Source organism: Apaloderma vittatum, unplaced genomic scaffold, assembly GCF_000703405.1.
Source record: "Apaloderma vittatum isolate BGI_N311 unplaced genomic scaffold, ASM70340v1 scaffold7634, whole genome shotgun sequence".
Lineage (NCBI taxonomy): Eukaryota > Metazoa > Chordata > Aves > Trogoniformes > Trogonidae > Apaloderma > Apaloderma vittatum.
Genome location: NW_009710911.1, coordinates 110 through 20000, shown reverse-complemented (window position 1 = coordinate 20000; position 19891 = coordinate 110). Strand labels below are relative to the sequence as shown.

Genomic DNA, 19891 nt, shown 5'->3' with positions numbered 1-19891 from the left:
ACAGCAACAACACACACAGGCCCATGTTTTTCTATCATTAAAGACGACTGAAAACATTATCGGTTATTTCAGGGGGAAAAATACAACTTTTTAGTTCATTTCATACAGATGAAAGCAAATTACAGCAAATCACCTCTCCACTGAATAGCGGCCCCCACATAATGACTTTATTTGCTTAATCCCCAAATTAAACGGCGTTTCGAGCGAAGGCCCTGTGTTATTACTCTCATCATGTCGAGAACATTTTCCTGCCGAGACCAATTTGAATAAAACAAGGGGCCTTCCTTGAACTCAATCAAGGAGTCATAATGTGGTGGGTAATAGAGGTTGCTGATAGATTTGCAGGCAAAAGTGTTATACCTAATGATGGGATATGGATAATAGTCCTCCTGGAGGTCCTGATGCGATTCCAGTTGGCTGCCAGATGCTAAAAATCAAGAAGAGCATTGATCAGTGACAGGAAGCTGTAGTGGATTCATCTAGTCAAACTTCAGCTGGTTTTCCACTGTACAGTTAAGCCAGGCATAAATTATATTAATTGATTTAATTACATACTTAAAACATCTTCCCCAATTAATTTAATTAGGTGGCTACACGAAGCTACTGGCAGGGGAAGATTGGAGGCTGCTCACTTAATTAACAGAATATGAATAAAAAAAAAAAGAAAGCAAACATAAATGAAATTGTGAGCACTAATTAAGAAGCTGTCTGCAAACTTAAATACTTTCTGACAAAGTGGTGACAGGAATGTAGACAAGAGAGAGTTTTTTTTTTCAGCAAATTAAGTGCCACAAGGTATATATAAGGAACTAAGGTAATGCAGTTAAAACATTGATTTTCTGACAAAACTACTGAAGTCAAAACGAAGGGACGTTTTCAACAGAAACACCGCAACAGATTTTGCAGCCACAGAGGCTGAATTGCTGATGAAGGATGAAATATGATACTCGGACAAGTGTATGGTTAAAGGGGAAAAAAATGGAAACAGCTTATTGCAATCACTGAAGCAAGAGATGTTTAGAAAAGAAGTGCTGCTGTAACAGCTGGTAGCACCGCACACCTTGGCCCTGATGTAAAAATTCTCCAGGTGTCTCTGACGTGATTCCTTCAGGGTCTTTTTCACCCGTGCCACGTGATTACGCGAGAGCCAAGCGGCGGCGATCACACCTGATGCCCACTGCTGCTGCCTGAAACGGACGTAGGCTTTTCTGGCCCGGTAACATCGCCACATTGCTTGGATCTTCGTGGCGGCCGTTTCGGTACCCCCTCGGCCTTTGTATCTTTGGCCAGGTCGACTTAAGATCTTTTCCACAGCTGACTGATTCTTTATCACTGACAGAATGTCACTTTTGGTGGGATTCTCGTGAAGCTCAAAGTCCGACACGATTTCCGCCAACTTTTTACAGTCTATCGTAGCCAACGGTACAGCGTAGTCTTTGAGAAGCTTTTTTGTGTGTTCCAAAAAAAAGACAACGCTCCCCCAAGACAAACAATAACGTTGCTTGAAGGCCAGGAGGCCTGGGGCTTTCCAGTCTATCGTGCCATGGTAAACTGCAACGTCGCAGTCAAAGCGCGGCTCCTGTAAGGACTGACACAGAGACGTTTGCCGGGGCTGTGGGAAGAGAACGGCCACAGATTAAAAGTAATTGCCATCGATCGTAAACGCGTGGTCAAGACACAGAACTCTATTGCTATTTACAACTTAACTGTGGGAATTTATGCATCTGAAATACGCTCACACTGATTTACGCACCATAACCACCGTGTCTAGCCCAGTTTTACCATAAAATCCATCGCCACGCAGAGACCTCAGGGGTCATGCAAGATTATGAGCTTTTTTACAGAAATACAGTCATGCATAAGAGGAACTGCGCTGGATTTACCAAAAATAAGAAGTAAACTCTGCAGTGATTCCCTGGGCTACAATCGGAGAGTAAGCGCAGTAGCATTCTCCCACTCTGACCGCCTCCACCTGCCCCAGGAGAACGGGTAACATCCTGCTGTATAAATGCAAATGAAGTAAAATTTGGAATAGAAGTATTTCTGCCTCTTAAGAGAGCTCCATATTTACTGGCAGCTTTAGCCAACAACTCATTACCTCCGATTTTCAATCCAAGTGCGCTACTTTCAAACTACTTTTAAGTAACTATTTTTATTCACACTAACTCATTGATCTCCATTTCTCAAATGTGCTTTATTTCTGATTTTCAGATCTCCTCAACGGCACAAAAGTCAACAAGTTTGGCAAGATCAAGTAAAATTCCAGGCAGTTTGTTATGCACCACAACAATTAGCCATAAACCGAAAGAAATGTCCCTTTTGCATGGGGATCAAGAACAATCAGCAAGCATTAAGCAGTCAAGGTCAAACTCCCCTATAGTCTTCTGTAAATATAAAGGGAAGCACTACATTTGCTTAACTGCAGTGAGGGACATTTAGATGAGACATTTAAAAACTCTTTTATAACAGTAAAGATAGTTAGTTAAGCACTGGAACAGATGGCCTAGGGAGACTGTGGAGCTGCTATCACCGGAAGTTTTCAGAACAGGTTAGAAAAACATCTGTCTGCAATATTACAGGTACAGGTAATTCTGCCTGGAGGTCTAGATAACCTCCTAACATCCTTCCTAGACTTACTTTCTAAGATACTGTGAAAAAAAAGAGACAGCTAGAAGACTTGAGAAAGTAGAAACTGGCAATAGATGAAGTATTTCCTATTTTTACTTCAATATTTACTATTTACTGTTTCAAACCCTCCTGTACCAATTCAGTGATTTACAGTCACTTCCTAAACCATCTTCAGTGGAAACTGTTAAAAAGATGAATAAAAACCTCATTATCCTCACCAAATACCTGTGTTTGAGAGGGAACCTGCCATTCAGATTCCAACTGTTGAGCTGGATGTGTCCACACTGGCTTTGATTTCCTTGCTGAAACTGCGGAGCTGCTGGATGGAAGTGATGCAACATTACCTTGACTAGAGGAATACGTGCCATAAATTTCCTTTGTGTGTGGGAGGGTGATGGTGTCTGTATTCTCAGGGGTTGCCCTACTATTAATATCTCCTGTACAAAAAAATAAAATAAAATAGGTTTCATTGTTAGAAGAATGTAATAAGAGCATCCAATGGATACTCTACCACCTACTGTTAGGTACTAGCATGCTCCAGTTTGCTCTTGTGTCTAAGGTGGGTGCAACTTTCAGTTTTAATCTATAATTTTAAGTTTGTAATATGCCAGCCAAAAGAATGTCCAGTACAATAATGTCAAAATATTAGCACTTATACTCCAGGTTATCTCATATACAATTTAAAGGGCCTGAAAGTAAGGTTGGAGATACAGTTGATGGTTGTTATCAATCCTTTGCACTCACCTAGAGCTGATTTCTTGTGCTGCCTGGGAAATTCATGGAAAGGTGCTGCTTTGGATACAACAGGAGGTGACCGGAGAGCTACTTTTGCTGCTGGAGGGATCAGCCTTTGCTCAGTTAGGCTCGGAATACCTACAGGAAGGTTACATTACTAAACAATTCATACATATTCCAGCAATGAAAAACAATTAGTAGTGATAAAGAATTAAAGGCAGACCCAAGTTCTTCCAATTCCAAATCAAAAGTAGAAAAGCAGCAGTTTTATTTTATTGACAGATTCGTATCTTTCAATATTCAATATTTCATCTCCAGGGAAGGCGAGCTTTGCCTACATAAATTGACAAATACATGAAAGATATGGTAATGATTCTCATCCTGAGAAGGAATTGTATGCTTGTACAATGGCAATTTTATATGCGGAATGGATGAGAATTGACTCTCGTAAACCACAATATAATCATGTAACCATGAACACGGACTGATTGCTAAAACAGGTGCAGGTCTAGTTAAGACTGAATGATTAATAACTAGATGTTAATCACGACCATTTATTTTGACCACGCTATTTAGTCATACAAGAACCCTCCATCACACACAATTCTTCCTTCCAGTAGCAACCGAGCTCTGTGAATTACAAGAGAACTGACTCAGGGAGGATGATGCTCAACATAACATAGGCTATGCCCTGAGCCAGCTGCCACACGGAGTAAGTAGTCAGAAGGTGATCTCTACTCTTTCCAACGTTTGCGGTAACAACTCGTACAAGTTTTGAGGTGCCAGAAAATTTGATTACCAGAAAGCTGCTGTGAACAGCAAACCACGCTGGTTATGTAGCACACACCTGGTGGAAACAGTACCCACGTGGGCCTCCATCACTCACCTTTCGTTATATCTTCTTGTAACAGGGGTAAGGGAGAATCCCTGTAGCGAGGGGCAAGCAAACCCTGGCGGTTGCTAACTCGATGGCCTTTCACTGTCTTCTGACCGTGCATCTAGGAAGAGACAGAATCTTCTTTTAACAAAGAGAAATCCAGGATTTGCAAGGGCACATTTTTCTACTCCCACGATAACAAATAATAAATAAAATTTCTGCTATGAATAGTTTCATTAAGATTTAATAATGTACCAGTACAAGCACTACTTTTACTACTTATGAACATGCTACAATATTGTCTACTGTCATTACTTTAGTAATTTAAAATAAAGTTAATTAAATCCAATTGATGGCTTGTGACTTCTGCCATGCAAAAATCAGTGTACTAGTTAATAAGAGAATCACAAGAAATTTGCTCAATTTTAATGAGTACAGTGTAAATATATATTTCTTGACAGAACAATCTTTAAATATATAAAATGCAAACACAAGTTATCAGAAAGAAAAGGGAATACTTTCAAATATGTAAATAAATTCTCACTGGGAAGAATCTCAGTGGAATGAAAAACATGTGAAATGACTTACAAATAAGGGAACAGTAAGTATAACAGACTTCTGAAGTTTCAGGGTTCCTCAAGGACAGCAGGGAATGACACAGCCTGATAATGTGCTGGGGAAACATGTGCCACACCGGCTGTGCTAATGTGGGGATTAAAGCTCCCTTACCTCCCCAATTAACCTGTGCTTGCCTGAAAAAACGGAACCTGCTGGTTCTAAGTGCCAGGAATTCAAGCAGTGACACACATCACTTTGGGACAGCGATACCACGTGTCGCACTCTTAGCTTATTATTGCTCATATAGAGGGAAAAGAACATATTGCTCTCTTACGCTTCAGTATTATAAATACAAAAAATCTGTGTTATCATCTAGCTTTTTTTCCCTCCAGTATCCTGAGTATCTTCAGGTTTTTTCTGGCTAGGCATACACACACTGCTCCGTTTGCAGTGTGGGTTTTACCCGACTCCTGAAGAAAGAGAGCACTAGGCAGTCAGCGGGTTGAAAGCATTACAGCACACGCAACTTCAAAGCAACTAACACCCTCCAGATCTCTCACTTGATAGCGAACCACCACGAGCAGAAGATTGTGTGGTTTTCTCTCACTGGCTGACGCTAGGAAAATGAGACAACGATAAACCTAGAGAGACATGAAAGATGCAACTTGAATGTTATATGAAGCAAAAGGAAAACTTGGTTTAGCAAACCTCACTCTGTCAACAGAGTTTTGGAAGTCTAGATAAAGGTTTCTTAGTTTTAGCAGCTAAACTACCTAGAGATCTGGCATGCTCTAATATTTGCTGCTAAGAACTTCCTCTGCAACTCTGCAGCTTTAGAGGGTCTCCAGGAACTTTCATGCTTGGTTCAGGCACCACTAGAAGGAAGTGACTGAATTTGAGCAAATAGGGTAAATAAGTGCCAACACACAGGTATGAATCCATTATCAACCTCAAGAAGAAGAAAGGTGGTGGTTGAAGGGGCATATTGGGCCTTAGAGCAAACAGGAAAACCAGCAGGCAGACTGGACAAGGAAAAAGAACTGGCTTAGGAAAGACCATTGGGATGGGATGGGCAAAGCCCAGATATCTTGGTATTTTTGCACAACAGCTGGGCAAAGAGCCTGGTAGGGAGGTTGGGAGCCCGGCCCAGAGTCAGACGGGTGAGACTAGAATTGGTTCTGGAAGCATCTCCGAAGACGGCCTCAAGGAACAGAGAGACTGGGGCAAGACAAAAATGGGGAAAAGGGGAGACCAGGGCAGACTGAGGAAAAAGTAGCAGACAGGTTTGCATGCAAGGAGACACATCTCATGGTTAGAGGTTCTCACGTTGGACAGAACGGTTTGAACCCTACTGGTGAGCTATACAGAAGGCAACCTAATGCCATGCACTGGATATTTTTTTAATTTGCTTTTAGAAAAAAGTTCATTAAGAACGACGAACTACATTAAAATAATATTAAATACATAAAAATTAGAAAGCTAGGAAATACTGACAGATCTGCAAAATGAGAATAATGGTATTTACCTCTTTTATAGAGCACATTGGTTTAAAATACTAGGTTTCAATGACTGATTATCATGCTTGTGTACAGCTTTTAGTACAAGAAGATTCAGGCCACAATTGGCATCTTTGAACACTACTGTCATAATCAGTGAATTACACCAACCATCGACTTTATAGAAAGGGATCGGCAGTTCTAAAGAACTGTTTACAATCCTAATAGGGAAATGAGATAGATCAAAATAAACTGTTATAATTTTTCCTCCCAATTTGTATAATAACACTGTTCACAAGAGACATTAGATAGACAGAATATATGTACGCTTTATCATAATAGAGAATCTTTCAGGGAAATCATAGGTACTCATTTTAGCTATAGCCATTACAAAGCATTATGCTTTAAGGGATCTAAATGTATGAATCTTCATGTCCTTGTGTTCCAAGAAAACCGCAATAAGCATATAACAAAGATTAACTTTATACCAGCTCAGTCTCAGCCTCAGCAGTTTGTTGAGGACACAACAAAAATATAAAAAATGAAAGAAATTTAATTAAACAGTGACTCCCCTTATTCAGGCTATTGCTACTGCATCAGTAAAGCAGCACTGATTTTACCATTGGTTAGTTTTATCCCACTTTAAATCCCAGGAGTTTTGTTATGATAAACAGCACTATGAAACATATTTCATTTGTGTTCACAGAGATGTAATAAGCTACAAAGAAAAGCAATTCAGGTGGAGCGTATGAGTTCAAAAGCAGCCTCGAGGTTTTTTTGTTTGGTTGGTTTTGCATTTTTGTTGGTTTGGTTTTGTGTTGGTTTTTTTTTTAACCGGGGATTGAGATTTAATTCTTTGCTGCATACTTTAATTTCTACCAAGTCCATGGCTGGTGTCACCTTAAAATAAGGAATAAGAGGAATTATGGAGCCGACCCAAACCAGTTACCTACGAAAACTCTGGCCTCTCTGTACCCCCTTCTTCTATGTCCTTTAGCATCCGATCTGCTGCATTAGCTGCCCTCTTGTAGACCCCAGTGAGATGTCAAAGCAAAATTTGACAAAACATCTTCATCCCGCAGTTATTTGCACAAAAATTAAGCCAACTTAATTAAGACCTTAAAAGTAGCAAGAAGAATATTAAGTACTGCAAGAAGGTTTATTTTTAGCATCGTTACATGGTTTTATTACCACTATCCAGTGATTTAACTTAAAAAGATATTTAAGATGGCATCTTTTTAAAACGTTTTCAATGGACTTCTGTCTGCTTATGTCAGCACAATTTAATACCTTTACTCACACCTACAGCTTTTCTGGCATAAAAACAAAACCTGGCGAATTTAATACCACATACTGCACAACTGGAAACTCCTAACGAGCAGTTTTAATGTTTGTAGAGTAGACAGACCCAAACCTCCACAGAAGCAAAGGTTCATACCCTATACAACACCGACCTGCAGGCACCTCACTTGCTTCCTCTCCAGCAGACCCAAGCACCCATCACTGCTACAGGTGACTGAGACCTCAAACGTTTTCCTGAAGAATCGAGTCTTCCGGCAAGGTTTGTAACGCAGGTTACGATCGAGCACGTACAATTTACTGATGTCGGCACACAGCCCGTCTCATCACGGCTGCTTCTAAAGTTCAGTTTTACAGGCCTGGAAGGGAGCACTTCATTTGCAGCGCAAGCTAAGGCTTCCTTGCCTTAAAATATGCTTGGAGCGTGCTGAAAAACTATTTTTTCATTTCAAGCACTTCTGAGTGTAATTAACCTGGGACATGAGAAAAACAATTCTATTACCTTCTCTAAAGTGTTTTTCTCCTGTGGATAAACCTCTCCCACTTGATTTTTTTTTCCTTTTGCTTCATTTTAAATAGGGCACTTGTAACACCAGAGGGATTTTCCGATTAGTTCTCGATTTGTTTTCTGTTTACTAGACAGCAATATTTAACCAGAACACCTTTTTTTTTAAAACATCTTCATAAATAGGTTTTCCTCTCAGTAAAAGAATAGAGACTAGTATTAAACGGGGAGAAAAGACAAGCACTATCATGTATCAAAACTACAGTCTATCAACCAGGAAGATTATATAGATGAGATTTGGTAAGTAAATATCAGAAAATCACAGAGCTTGGCAATAATGGTAGAAAAGGTGTATAACAGAGTAATCTACCATTTCCTTATTATCTTCTCCAAAGTGCCAACCACCTCCATATTTTTTTTAAGACGTTCATAACAAGATTTGATGACACAGTTCATAATCCCGATGAAGGGGAGGAGGAAATGTAGCGAAATAAAATCAGTGGAACTAAGGTTGGTTTTCGATATGCTTGGGAAACTGGCAGGAAAGAGCTTGGAGAAGGGAAGTCAAACTGGGATCTCATTGAACTGCCTTGTTCCACGGATAAAAAGTACTAGAGAAACAAGCTCAAACTACTCCAGAGATGAAGCAGGATAGGAAGGACAGGAAATTATCAAACTTCATAAATCATGTGGTCTTCATTAACCGCAAAAGAAGAAAAAAGCATACGGAAGACAGAAAACGGGCATGTGGATGAGTGCTTCTTGTCTGTTTAAACAGGCAAGACAAAACAAGAAGTAGCAGGAAACTTCTGGGTAATAAAAAGTTACATCATCAAGTACATTCATAATTTGCATTTAAAAACCCCAGCTAGTTACAGGGAGAATCAACTCGATTGTAGTGTCAACAAGAAGAGGTCTGAGGCTACTTTAAGCACAAAACAGATCAGATGGTGCTGGGAGGTTTTGAAATGGGCTGGTCCTGATGAAATACACTCCAAAATACTTGAAGAACTGTCTAAAGCAGTCTCAGAACTGCTGGTGGCGTTCTTGTAGAATGGAAAATATACTAGAAGACTGGAAAAGATGTGCCTTAAGATTATCTTTAGTGGAAAAGTGCTGAACTTTAGAAAGGGACAAAGGATATGTTCAAGAATTCTAGCCCTACTGGTTTAACTACAATTCTTGGAAAAAGTCTTAAGCAAATAACCAAGCAAGGTAATTATAATCATCTGGAAAGTAATGACTCAAAGAGCAACTTGAACCCGTCAAGATCAAATTTGTCAGATCAATCTAATTTTTTTCTACAACAGGTTAGCAAGCATTGTGAAGGGGGGGGAAGAAAAAAGGTAAATACTACTCATTTTGACTTCAGCAAGGCTTTTGAAGCTATCTGGTCCCAATATTATATAAGCAAGCTAAGAAAGTACAGTCTAGACAAACTTTAAGAGAGGTAAAAAGCTGCTTGGGTAACTAATTCAGAAAGAATTTCTGTGTCAGTATGGAAGGATACTGTGAGGGTTCAGTGAGTCTGTCCCCTGAGAGTTACAAATTGACAGAGTCTGCTGTTCACACCGGAGGAGGAATCGAAATTTAAGCAACAGGAGAAAATCAGTTCAGATTGTAAGACACTCAAACAGAGCAAAAGCAGAGTGCTAAGTGATTTTCACTCTGCTTCAATTAAAGATTCAGACAAATAAGAGAAATGTTGGTCAGAAGGGATGTCTGTAGGACATGAAATCCAGTCTTGAGTCTGCTGCCCACAACAGATCAGGTCAGATTTGGTTCTGTCGAGATGAGAATTACTGTAGGATTTCACTGCATTTTATAGTTTCACAGCCTTACAGCCCTAATAGTCTTTGAAAGAGATTTTAAATACAAACAACTTTTAAGATGTCCGAGGAGAAAAATTGCATTGAAAATGAAAATTTGTCCTTCTCATTCTGGTTAACATAGTCCAGCATGTTATCCACCTAATGAATCACACAGTTTCCTTTACACAGAATACTAAGATATTAACGCAGATTGTTTCCCTCAGATTTTATTTATCTACAGAAAATAAAGTCCAATTTAAACCGAAAGCCCAACATTAAACCTTCCATACGGAGCAACCAGGCACCTATAACAACAGCTCTTATGTTATTCCTACCTACTTTAAGCTCTCAAAGTAACCCAGAGATGGCTCTGAAGTGTCAATTTTGCACGTACTTGGAGAAACCAAGCTTTGCTCCTTTTCTGGCCTACCGCTAGCTCTCCCAGAAACTTACCTCTATCACAATTCTGCCATAACAGGTGCAAAAGAGACTAGATGGAGAACTCCGGCGAATCCCACATCTGCTTTTTGAAAAAGGCGACAGAAGCGGCACAGAAGGAAGTACGAAAGATAATTGCTGGCTTGAACTACGATACATTTCACTTGTGGGCAAAGGGCCAGCTTACACGAGGCAGAATATGCAGGAGCGACTTATTGGAATTCAGGGGTGTCCGGAGACAGCTGTAAACCAGCAGCCCATAGCATCCCAATCAGGCACGGAGGTTTGTCAAGGAATGCTGATGTGTACAGAAACAGCCTCGGCAGCTTCGGCTGCACCCCTACCTAGCAAGCTGACAGTCAATCTCCGATTCCAGATGACAAGAACTGGATAAAAACTTAAAACAAATGGTGACCTTTCAAAAGATTAATTTGTTTACCAACAAAATGTTCTACGTTTGTCATGCGAGATGGGGGTGACCTTCACATTCCCATTTCTAGGTTGAAAGGATGCTGACTGTAGTCATCTGTTAACTCGATCTCACCAATTATTTCCCTTTTATTTTTAGCGACAAGAAGATTTTATGAATTCACTGTGCTGCTCATTATGATTAGACACCATAATACAAATGCAACAAGATTATTTTGAATTACTGTAGCGTAACATTTATTTGTTTAAGTCTTGTTGTGCTACCACCACCAAATTTTGACTGTAATTATGGCCACGTGCATAGGTTTAAAATGCTGTCAGGTTCAGAGGACCGAAAGACCTGGGTTGCTTCCACAGCTTCTAGTATCTTGAAAAGAACTGCCCTGTTTTGCCTTACTTTCTGATTTTTCAGCGATTAGCGTCAGTGATCGACATGATGGAAATATTGAATAATTTAAGCTGTGCTTAAAAAAAACCAAACCCCACCACAACCTAGAATCACTGCGATCGCCATTAGAGCCACACTATGTAAGATGCAACTCATAAAGGCTAGAAATCATCACCGTATTAAATTCTACCTCATGAATAAATTAAAAGGTTCCTAAGCCTACAGCATAATATACTTTTATAAGAAAACAAGGGTCTAAAAGTGCCAGCATAATTCTATAAAAGAACAGCAGTCCTATGCAAATAAAAGGTGTAGTTGTGAAACTTTTCTACGTTGCAGCAGTACATCAGAATTATATTTTGCTGAAATTCAGATTACTGTGTGTTTTGCTAGATACCCCACAGGAAGTATATACATATTTAATGGTTATCTGCCCATCAGTTTTGTTTGTTATCCAGAGGCAGGCTACAAAATAAAGCGATGCCCAGTCTGCCCATAGCGTTCCAAACGGAAACGCAGTCCTTGTTTTAAGATAACTACAGAACTTTAGAGAGGATGAAGCATTAGTTCTTATCACACCCAAAAAGGAACAAAAGGGCAACAGTTAATTGTTCTTAGTTTCTGCCAGGAAATCCAGCATCAGCAACTTTATAATACCAAAAGAGCAAGAAAAGATGACATTTTTTTAATGAAACAATGAGATCCTTATTAATAATTTTTCAGACTACTCACATGGTAGGATAATAAAGAGTCCGTGTAGATTTATGCTTGACCTATCTCGTCACCTCAACACCAGTGCGTTTTTAATCCCATCAGGTATTTAAATGCTTAGGTCTCCTTGAAAACTCAGTCGCTAACATCTCTTGGAAAAAACCTGAATGCACTTAACCAAGCAATTAGTTTTTAATTTACTTCAATGAAAGTCTTTCTGCCACTGGTTTTTTTTTTGGAGATAATCTTTGAACTTTTGTACGTATCTAGGGCACGAACACGGGTAGACACGTTTGTGCCCACATGTGTGCGTACAAATGTTGCCCTCTAATGGCTGATTAGTAAAAACAGGGTAGGTAGCAGCTAACTTAATTCTTGCAGCTACTTTGAGATTTTTTTCAACACTATAGACCATATAATTTTAGACCTGCAACTATGCATCGACTTGTTTTAGTGACTATGGGTGATCTATAACTATCACTCGCCTAAACATGATCTATACCAGCACTTAAGAAAAATACCTTAATTCACAGTCTCAGAGGTGGGTTTTGCAAGCTAATTGCAAAATTTTACCCCCTGTGAAGCCAGAAAATTTCAAAAACCAGACTATGTCATGGGATTTGAAAACTTCTAAAAAGCTTTTACTGAAGTAAATGTTATAGAATAAATTAGAGGTAGGAAATACCTACTTGATTTTCAGCCCATCTCCTTGTCCTAAACAGTTCTTTAGCAACTATAACTATGTACCAGAGAGCTTGACTAACTTACACTAAATGCTTGTAATTTAAGTCAATATTAAGAAGTTTTCTCTGATCAGTGTGCTCCAGCAAGAGTGGCGAAACACATGGCTCTCTGCAGCAGTATAATATTCCACTCTGTGAGTGTTTCTGAGCAGTTCTAAAAACCTATTAGCCGTGATGCTTTTTTCCTAATTAACTCTCTATCACTGGATTAGACAAATCACCTCTTAGTCTGGGCAACAGCTTTCAAAAATCATTTTTTATAAGTGGCAGCTTACAACTGTGCCATTCACAGATTCTGTTTCTGTGGTTTAAAACTGATACCCTAGAATGTCTCTTACAGCACTGGGTTTGCTTTCACATAAATTAAATTGTAGAAGGGCATCCTCATGCGAGAACATCGGGCAAATTCTTTCATGGGGACCACAGTGCTGTGCTACATCTTTGAAAATAATTGGTCTTTGGAGGGCTGCCTGTGGATATGAAGTTTTTTTAAAGGTGTATTTTACAGAAAATGTCATCGTCATGTTCATTTGTCTATTTAAGAGGAGCAGCAGTTGATTTGGAAGAGTCAAAACTTAACCTGTCACAACCTGAACATTCTCAGAGAGGAACAGAGAAGGATGATTTGATGGCCACTAGTCAGAGCGCTCTTCAGCAGAGTTCTGCAGAAATGCTCACTGTTTGAGCTTTGGTAAATAATTGTACCAAGGGAGACAACATGACTAGACATAAAAGAAAGACTTCTGAACGTGTCATATCTGGACTTTGAGGACATCTGGGATCTACAAGACCTAGAAATATCTCCATACGGAGAGGAAGGATCTGAACCTGTCCCTCGAATTCCAAAGAAAAATTCGACATTCCCTTACAAACCACATCAGAAAAACAAGATGTAAATGACACCTTAATTTACGTAGTCACTCTAGGATTCAGATTCTCTTTCAGTGTAACCTCTATTTTTTTTGATTGAGCAACACTGATTTTTGGTCGGGGTCAGCAATCACGTGGCAGGATTGCTTTTTCAAAAAATGTCAATTGAAGAGAGCATTGGAGCAAAGTACAGGCATTTTACACTTATTCCTAACAATCCTTCTATTAATTGAAAACAGAATGTATTCCTGTCTTTTAAAGAACAGGCCAGGGAACGAACAACCAGAAGCCCATTCCTGTCATCAAAATCCCTTTTACTTCATTCTTGATCTTTAGGTCACATCCTAAATTCCACAAACTCCAGTTTGCTTATCTTCCCTCTCTGATTTTCCCAAGATTACCGACCATGAACATTCCCATGTTTGCTTCTATTTTGCTGGACTGAGGTCTTGCTACCTAAGCCTGTTATGCTACAGGTTTGCTTTCCCCAGTACTGTCAATCGAAACGTTTTCATCACATCAATGTCAAGAAACGTAGGCAATTATGAGCTCCTTTCACTTCAAATAATTTTTTTATTTAGGTCTGATATGTATTAACTTTAATAGTGAAGAGTAATGCATATAATACATAAGTCTATAAAGATAATCCAAGTTACTTACAGGAGTAGATTTTCTCTTAGTTATGAGTGGCAGCCTGGTCTCATAGTTCTGTTTTAAAACAGCTTTGTTATCAACATCCTCTGCGTCAAGCATAATCTTCATATCCATTTCCACCTGCTGCTGAAACATATAATAGGCATAGTCTTAAAATAACTGCACTAGGACAGGAGTGTTTATAAGCAGGAATTGGCTAACGTGCTCATAAACATGCAAAATAATGATAAGAATTCACATTATTTGACTGTCCACACAGAACTGGGCAAACACTGAAGAATTGCTCACATGGAAATCTTAGCAAGGCATACAACAACTATTCACATCCATGCTTTCGACAAAATTGCTTCAATCAATTTCATGACAAGCTCTGAAATTTCCAAACTTGCACCGCTTTGAGTAAAGTGTGAGTGGAAAGGACAACCAGGTTCAGCTCGCTTGATTAACATAAGTCATTTGTGAATTCCATCTACCTGTGTTACAACAAAAGTTTTGTACACACCCTACCTACCGAGGGGGTATTATCCGTGCATTCCTCCCACAGACAATAAAAGGAATCTGAGCTACCTTGGCCACGTTTGCCAGAGACTTTAATTTAGGAATCACTGACCTGATGGACCTGAACAGCTTCTTTGGATCAGTTATGGCCCATTGCAGATAGAGCACTTGCTTCTAAGTAAATGAGAAAATAAAAAATCCTACTAGTACTAAGAATTAAAACATAGTAGTTTCTTAACGTACTATGTTATCTGAGTGGAATGGATTCAACTATTTTGCTAATAAAAATTATTAGGACTTAAATCCTGATAGACAGAAAAAGACTTGTAAAGTTTCCTGTTAAAAGAAGTATCCGAAACACATATTTTTTTCTATAAAAGCCAGAAGCAATGCCATGCATTGTTACCAGATCAGAAGTTTCTTAAGTTGAAAATATTTTGGTTCATCTTAATGCATGCACTTCAGTATCAAGCGTAGCAGGATCTCCCAATACTTTTATCGCAATAACGTTTGCTAACTAGACCCTGCGCCCAACAGGGATGATTTACCAACCAAGGCTGAAGAAGGAAGAATCCTCAAACGGCCAAAAACGAAGGTATCACCAGAGATGTCACCAGATGTAAGGTAATACAGAGAAGCTGGAGGCCTGGCAGTGTACGTGCTTCTGTATGGATGTGGGAATACAGAAAGCTCCCTTATATAGTAAGATCCAGCGAAACATGTTTATACACAAGAACTCCCTGCTGATACTTCTATTGCATGAATGTAAAAACAGCCTTATGAGAATTCTATTTTTTTTACAATGAAAACATGCCGCAAAAAGTTGGAGAATCATTAGACGTATATTTGAACTATTAAACAATCGTATTGCTTTGTGAAAGCACTAAAACCAGTTTAATTTATTTATCTGCACAATATATTATCTTCTTTTGATAGTAATTACAAGCAGATGTATCAATGAGATGCTCATTTAGATTTGGGGTTGTAAGAACAAAAGTTATTATCCAAGCCAATTACTCTTTTACCCACATGGCTGCACAGCGACAGAAAGTTCAATTTTCACCTAATCAGTGATTTTGTGGTATTTATTTTATTACTGTAATACACCACCATACAGAAAGGAAACTGCTTGTGCTATTAAACAAGAATTGAGGGGAAATTGAGTACCTGCTCAATTAAAACAGAAGGCTCTCCACTCAAACTGACAGTGAAAAGATCAATACTGGAGTGGCAGATTCCACACAAGATAAAAAGAATTGAAATGCTTAATAAAAAAATAACTAAAAAAAATTATAAAAGTTGCTTTGTCAGCTTAGATGCATAGCAAGTGACAGTTCTACATTTGCAGGAGCAGATGGTATCATGGGTCTCTTCCATCTATATTATCCAAAGTCTTAAATTTAAGCTATCTTGAGCCATCTTGATGCAGAATAAGAAAAAGATGAGAACAGCCAGGCAAATCGTGTATTACTACTAATATAACACTCAATGAGAATGGCAATTATTGTGCTCAGTGAGCACCAAGGAGCATACGGAACAGGTTGACATGTTCAGTACAGTTAAATGGTTAAAAATGTTTTTCCACTTTTACATAAGAGACATTTCAGAGCAGAGGGCAATTTTATCGTGTAATAAACAAACAAGTCTGATTCGCCGTGCAATTCTGTTTTGCAGGAGCACATGGTGCAGAGTTTCTAAGGAAGTCCAATTCCTTTATGAATGGACATTACACTAATCTTTGAAGCAATGTGTATTACCAGTAACTACCAGATCACTTTTCAACTTTTCATAGCTAGCTATTTGCTATTTCCTTATTCTGGAGTCTCCTAGAAACCTCCTTTCATTTACATCTTAAATTCTCCTAATAATGAGGGAATAAAACTTTTACTGGGTATTCAAAATGTCACAAAATCATCAACATTTTTCTAAAAGCAAACAATCCCAAATAACCAAAGCTGCACAAGCATCACTTCAGGTGTTTTCAATTAAATATGTTTAAAAATAATAATTATAAAATTGGACTTATACACCTACCAGTTACAGATAACAACAAAAAAACCCCAGAACTTACACAACTACCAGTCATGAATAACAGTCTTTAAGCCTTTGCTCTACAGAGGCTTTACAACTACTGCATGAGGAAAAACACCTCTTTATGGTTTTCCAGCTTTACTAGAAGAAATCCACTTACAACACATAGTATGGGAGAGAAAAAAAAAAAAAGAAAAAGGAGACAGTTTTGCAGAATTCCCCCTGTGAGCGAGATTTACAGAATCTTATTCGGCTGCTGCTATGACTCAGAAACACTGTATGTGTGAGTAAACAATAATTTTAAGCCTATTCTGACACCTGTGGGCAAGCTATTTCCCATATGACAAGTATTCTAGCAACGCATATGTGAAAATAGCATCTGTGCTTATTTGACTCCAACCTTGTTTTATCCTAACTACTACAAGCACAGCTTTTGCTCCATTTCTACTCTTGCACAGCGTACTACGGGCTGCAAAAATACTACTACGTGAATTACCAATTTCCCTCAGAGTTGAAACTTGGATTTCTTCAGGGCTATGTACTTGGAAATGCTCCCTGCAAATGGAGAACTATGAAGTTCATTAATATTTCTTTGGAGCCCCAATTTTGAACACCACAGAAGTGCATTTAAAAAACAACAAACAACAAAACCCGAACTGTTTATAGCTACAAGTAAGGAAAAGACAGAAAGTAAGGAATTGTGGGTGATAATTTCCCAGCTGTATTTCACACCTATTTACTAATAAAAGCTTTTTATGTTGGCATGCTGGGCATGTAGAACAGCTGGCAAAACAGCACTGCTTGCCATTTTCTTTACAATGGGAAATTAGGGCTAGCTTGTGTGTCACTGGATACGCATTTCCAAGCAGATGCCATCGATATCGGAAATGAAAAGACAAAGAGAACGTCAAGGCCGGACAGAACACGTGCTCCACTGTAAATTAAACTCATTGGTGCACATGAAGAGTCGAAGGACCATAAATAATACAGAGTTTACAGAGTAGCTGAACTCTGGTATTTTTTTTCCTCAACAACATAAGTGTATTCCTACAGCACGGGGGGGGAAAAAACCAACAAAGAAGAGACATCCCTGCACGTTTCCCATCATTTCAAGAGTAAGCACTATTTTAATACTACTTTATATCGGGACTTCTTTTACGAAGCTAATCAGAGTGTTAGGCTGCTCATTCTGATTATACCATTTCAAGTAGCTTCAATCCCTGGCTTCTGGTAATAGTCTTAGAACTACAGAGAGCCTCTTAAGGTTCTCTCTCACTCAAAGCTCCCTTGGATTTAAACAGTAATAACCTAAAATCATGACAACATGTATTTTTTTCAGTTCAACTAATTACCTTCATTTGTTTTTAAAATATGTTCGAGGCAACTGCCTTGAATGCACCACTCACAATTCACAGCTTAGAATAAAGAAAAAGCAAAAATATTTCAGATACAAGTATTTTGGAAAGGCTTTAAATGATTTTACATGGATTTCATTTACAAAACCCAGAAAGATCAGATTTCAAGGAGAAAAACTATATTCATCATAGAGGTGACTATCCTATACATGAGCAAAAGTCTTGCCCACAATTTTCTGTGTCATTTATGCAAAAAAAAAAAAAAGGGGGCTGAGAGAAGGCTTCTATGTCTCAGCTTGTTCATTCTACTGAGAATTTTTAACACTTTCACTCATAGATTATTTATTAGATATTATCAAAAACTATATCCATGTGGAGTCTAAACATAACATTATAGGATCAATCAGTAACCTACAAGACACAAGTCTACTCATTTAATGTGGTCTCTGGCAGAATAAGCAGTTATTCCAGACCTGTGAACCCGGAGAAACGCGTAGGGCTGATTTGCTGTATGCCTGGACGGTCACTGGCTCAACAGGCACTCGGGGTGAAATAAGCTGTTTCTGAGAAGCACCAAAATGAAGGCCCCTACGTTAGAAAGAAACAAGCAGTGAGGTTTCTAAAAATTACTTTGATTTTATCTGTTAAACCTGCACCGCTTCCACCTGGTTCAATATGAGAGATTGTGTTTTTATTTCAATTTGCATTTATTTAAGTTTTCCATTTAGAGAAGAATATCAAAAGAGCTAGCAGAAGGTAGCTGTAGCTACTTAGAACTGCATTGACTTTGTATTGGTTTTTTTAGTTAAAATTAAGATAGCAAATGACCAAAATAACCTCGTCTGGACCAATACTCGCATTTGCTTTACAAGATTCTGATCTTGCCTCTGCAATAAAAAAGCTGTTTCACTTACCATTTAGGGGGCTCTTTCGAATGTACTTCTTTATTATCAGTAGAAGAAATAGTTAACACTTGTCTGTTTATAGAATGTAAGTCATTTTCAGCATGTTTCTGTTGGAGGGAAAAAATATAATGCTTAGACTATTACAAAGGTATGAGGAATATTCAATTTAATTAACTCAGTTAAGTTAGCAATCCAGATCTTTGCCTGACTGAAGAGTCGACAGGCTTCGTGCATCTGCTGGACAAAATCTCATTTTGGCTAATGGGCACAAGACCAGTTAATTCTGATAACCCAAAAAAGAAAGCCATCATTCTGAACCGTAATGTCCAATGAATCCCATCGTTAGCAAACGATGGGATCTTGCAGGATGACAAACATGTGACCCTGTGTACTCCAAGTGAATTCCCGACAGAGATCTCAAAAACTGAATCGTCGTCTGGATCTGCTCTATTTTACTTACTCTCAGCTCAAGTTCAGTTCTTGCAATCGCTGTTTCGAGGTCGCTAATATCCACGGCTTCTACATTTCTTCTCAGGTTGGTATTTTTCACTTTAAGCTTCTGAAGGTCTTCTTGAACCTAAAAAACAAGTTATGACAAAAATCATACCCGTAACCAATACCCAAGGGATGACATAGCAGGATTTATCCGAACTAAACACTTCCTAAATACAGAAAAATAATACACGTGACTTAACTCACACTCCTGTATTGTAGAAGTAAGAGAATACAAAACCGATGACTAAAGTCATTGATCGTAGAAAACCTGAAAAAAAGTGATTTTAAGAGAACCTCACAACGGCAATAAACAGAATCATGGAACTGCCTAGATTGGAACAGACCTTTAAGCACAACTTCAGGACTGAGGTCCCTTGCCAAGGCACATTTTGGACATTTCCGAGGCCCAACTGGTTTAACCCCTCGGGAATCTCCAAAGTCTTAAACGAGCAACCGAAAAGAGGC

General features: G+C 38.7%; 1 protein-coding gene across 1 annotated transcript in view; it reads right to left on the bottom strand.

The window, feature by feature from the left end:
- Window positions 1-19508, bottom strand: part of IQCH (IQ motif containing H) — a gene marked incomplete at its 5' end in the record, with an annotated part of 60717 nt that extends 41209 nt beyond the window's left edge. The window contains 10 exons of the mRNA XM_009867445.1: window positions 361-427; window positions 1061-1612; window positions 2854-3065; window positions 3373-3501; window positions 4250-4361; window positions 5359-5439; window positions 14149-14268; window positions 18500-18614; window positions 18941-19038; window positions 19392-19508. Of these exons, the coding sequence (XP_009865747.1) occupies window positions 361-427; window positions 1061-1612; window positions 2854-3065; window positions 3373-3501; window positions 4250-4361; window positions 5359-5439; window positions 14149-14268; window positions 18500-18614; window positions 18941-19038; window positions 19392-19508 (1603 nt within the window). The remainder of the gene's footprint in view (window positions 1-360; window positions 428-1060; window positions 1613-2853; window positions 3066-3372; window positions 3502-4249; window positions 4362-5358; window positions 5440-14148; window positions 14269-18499; window positions 18615-18940; window positions 19039-19391) is intronic.
- Between the last annotated feature and the right edge of the window lie 383 nt (window positions 19509-19891).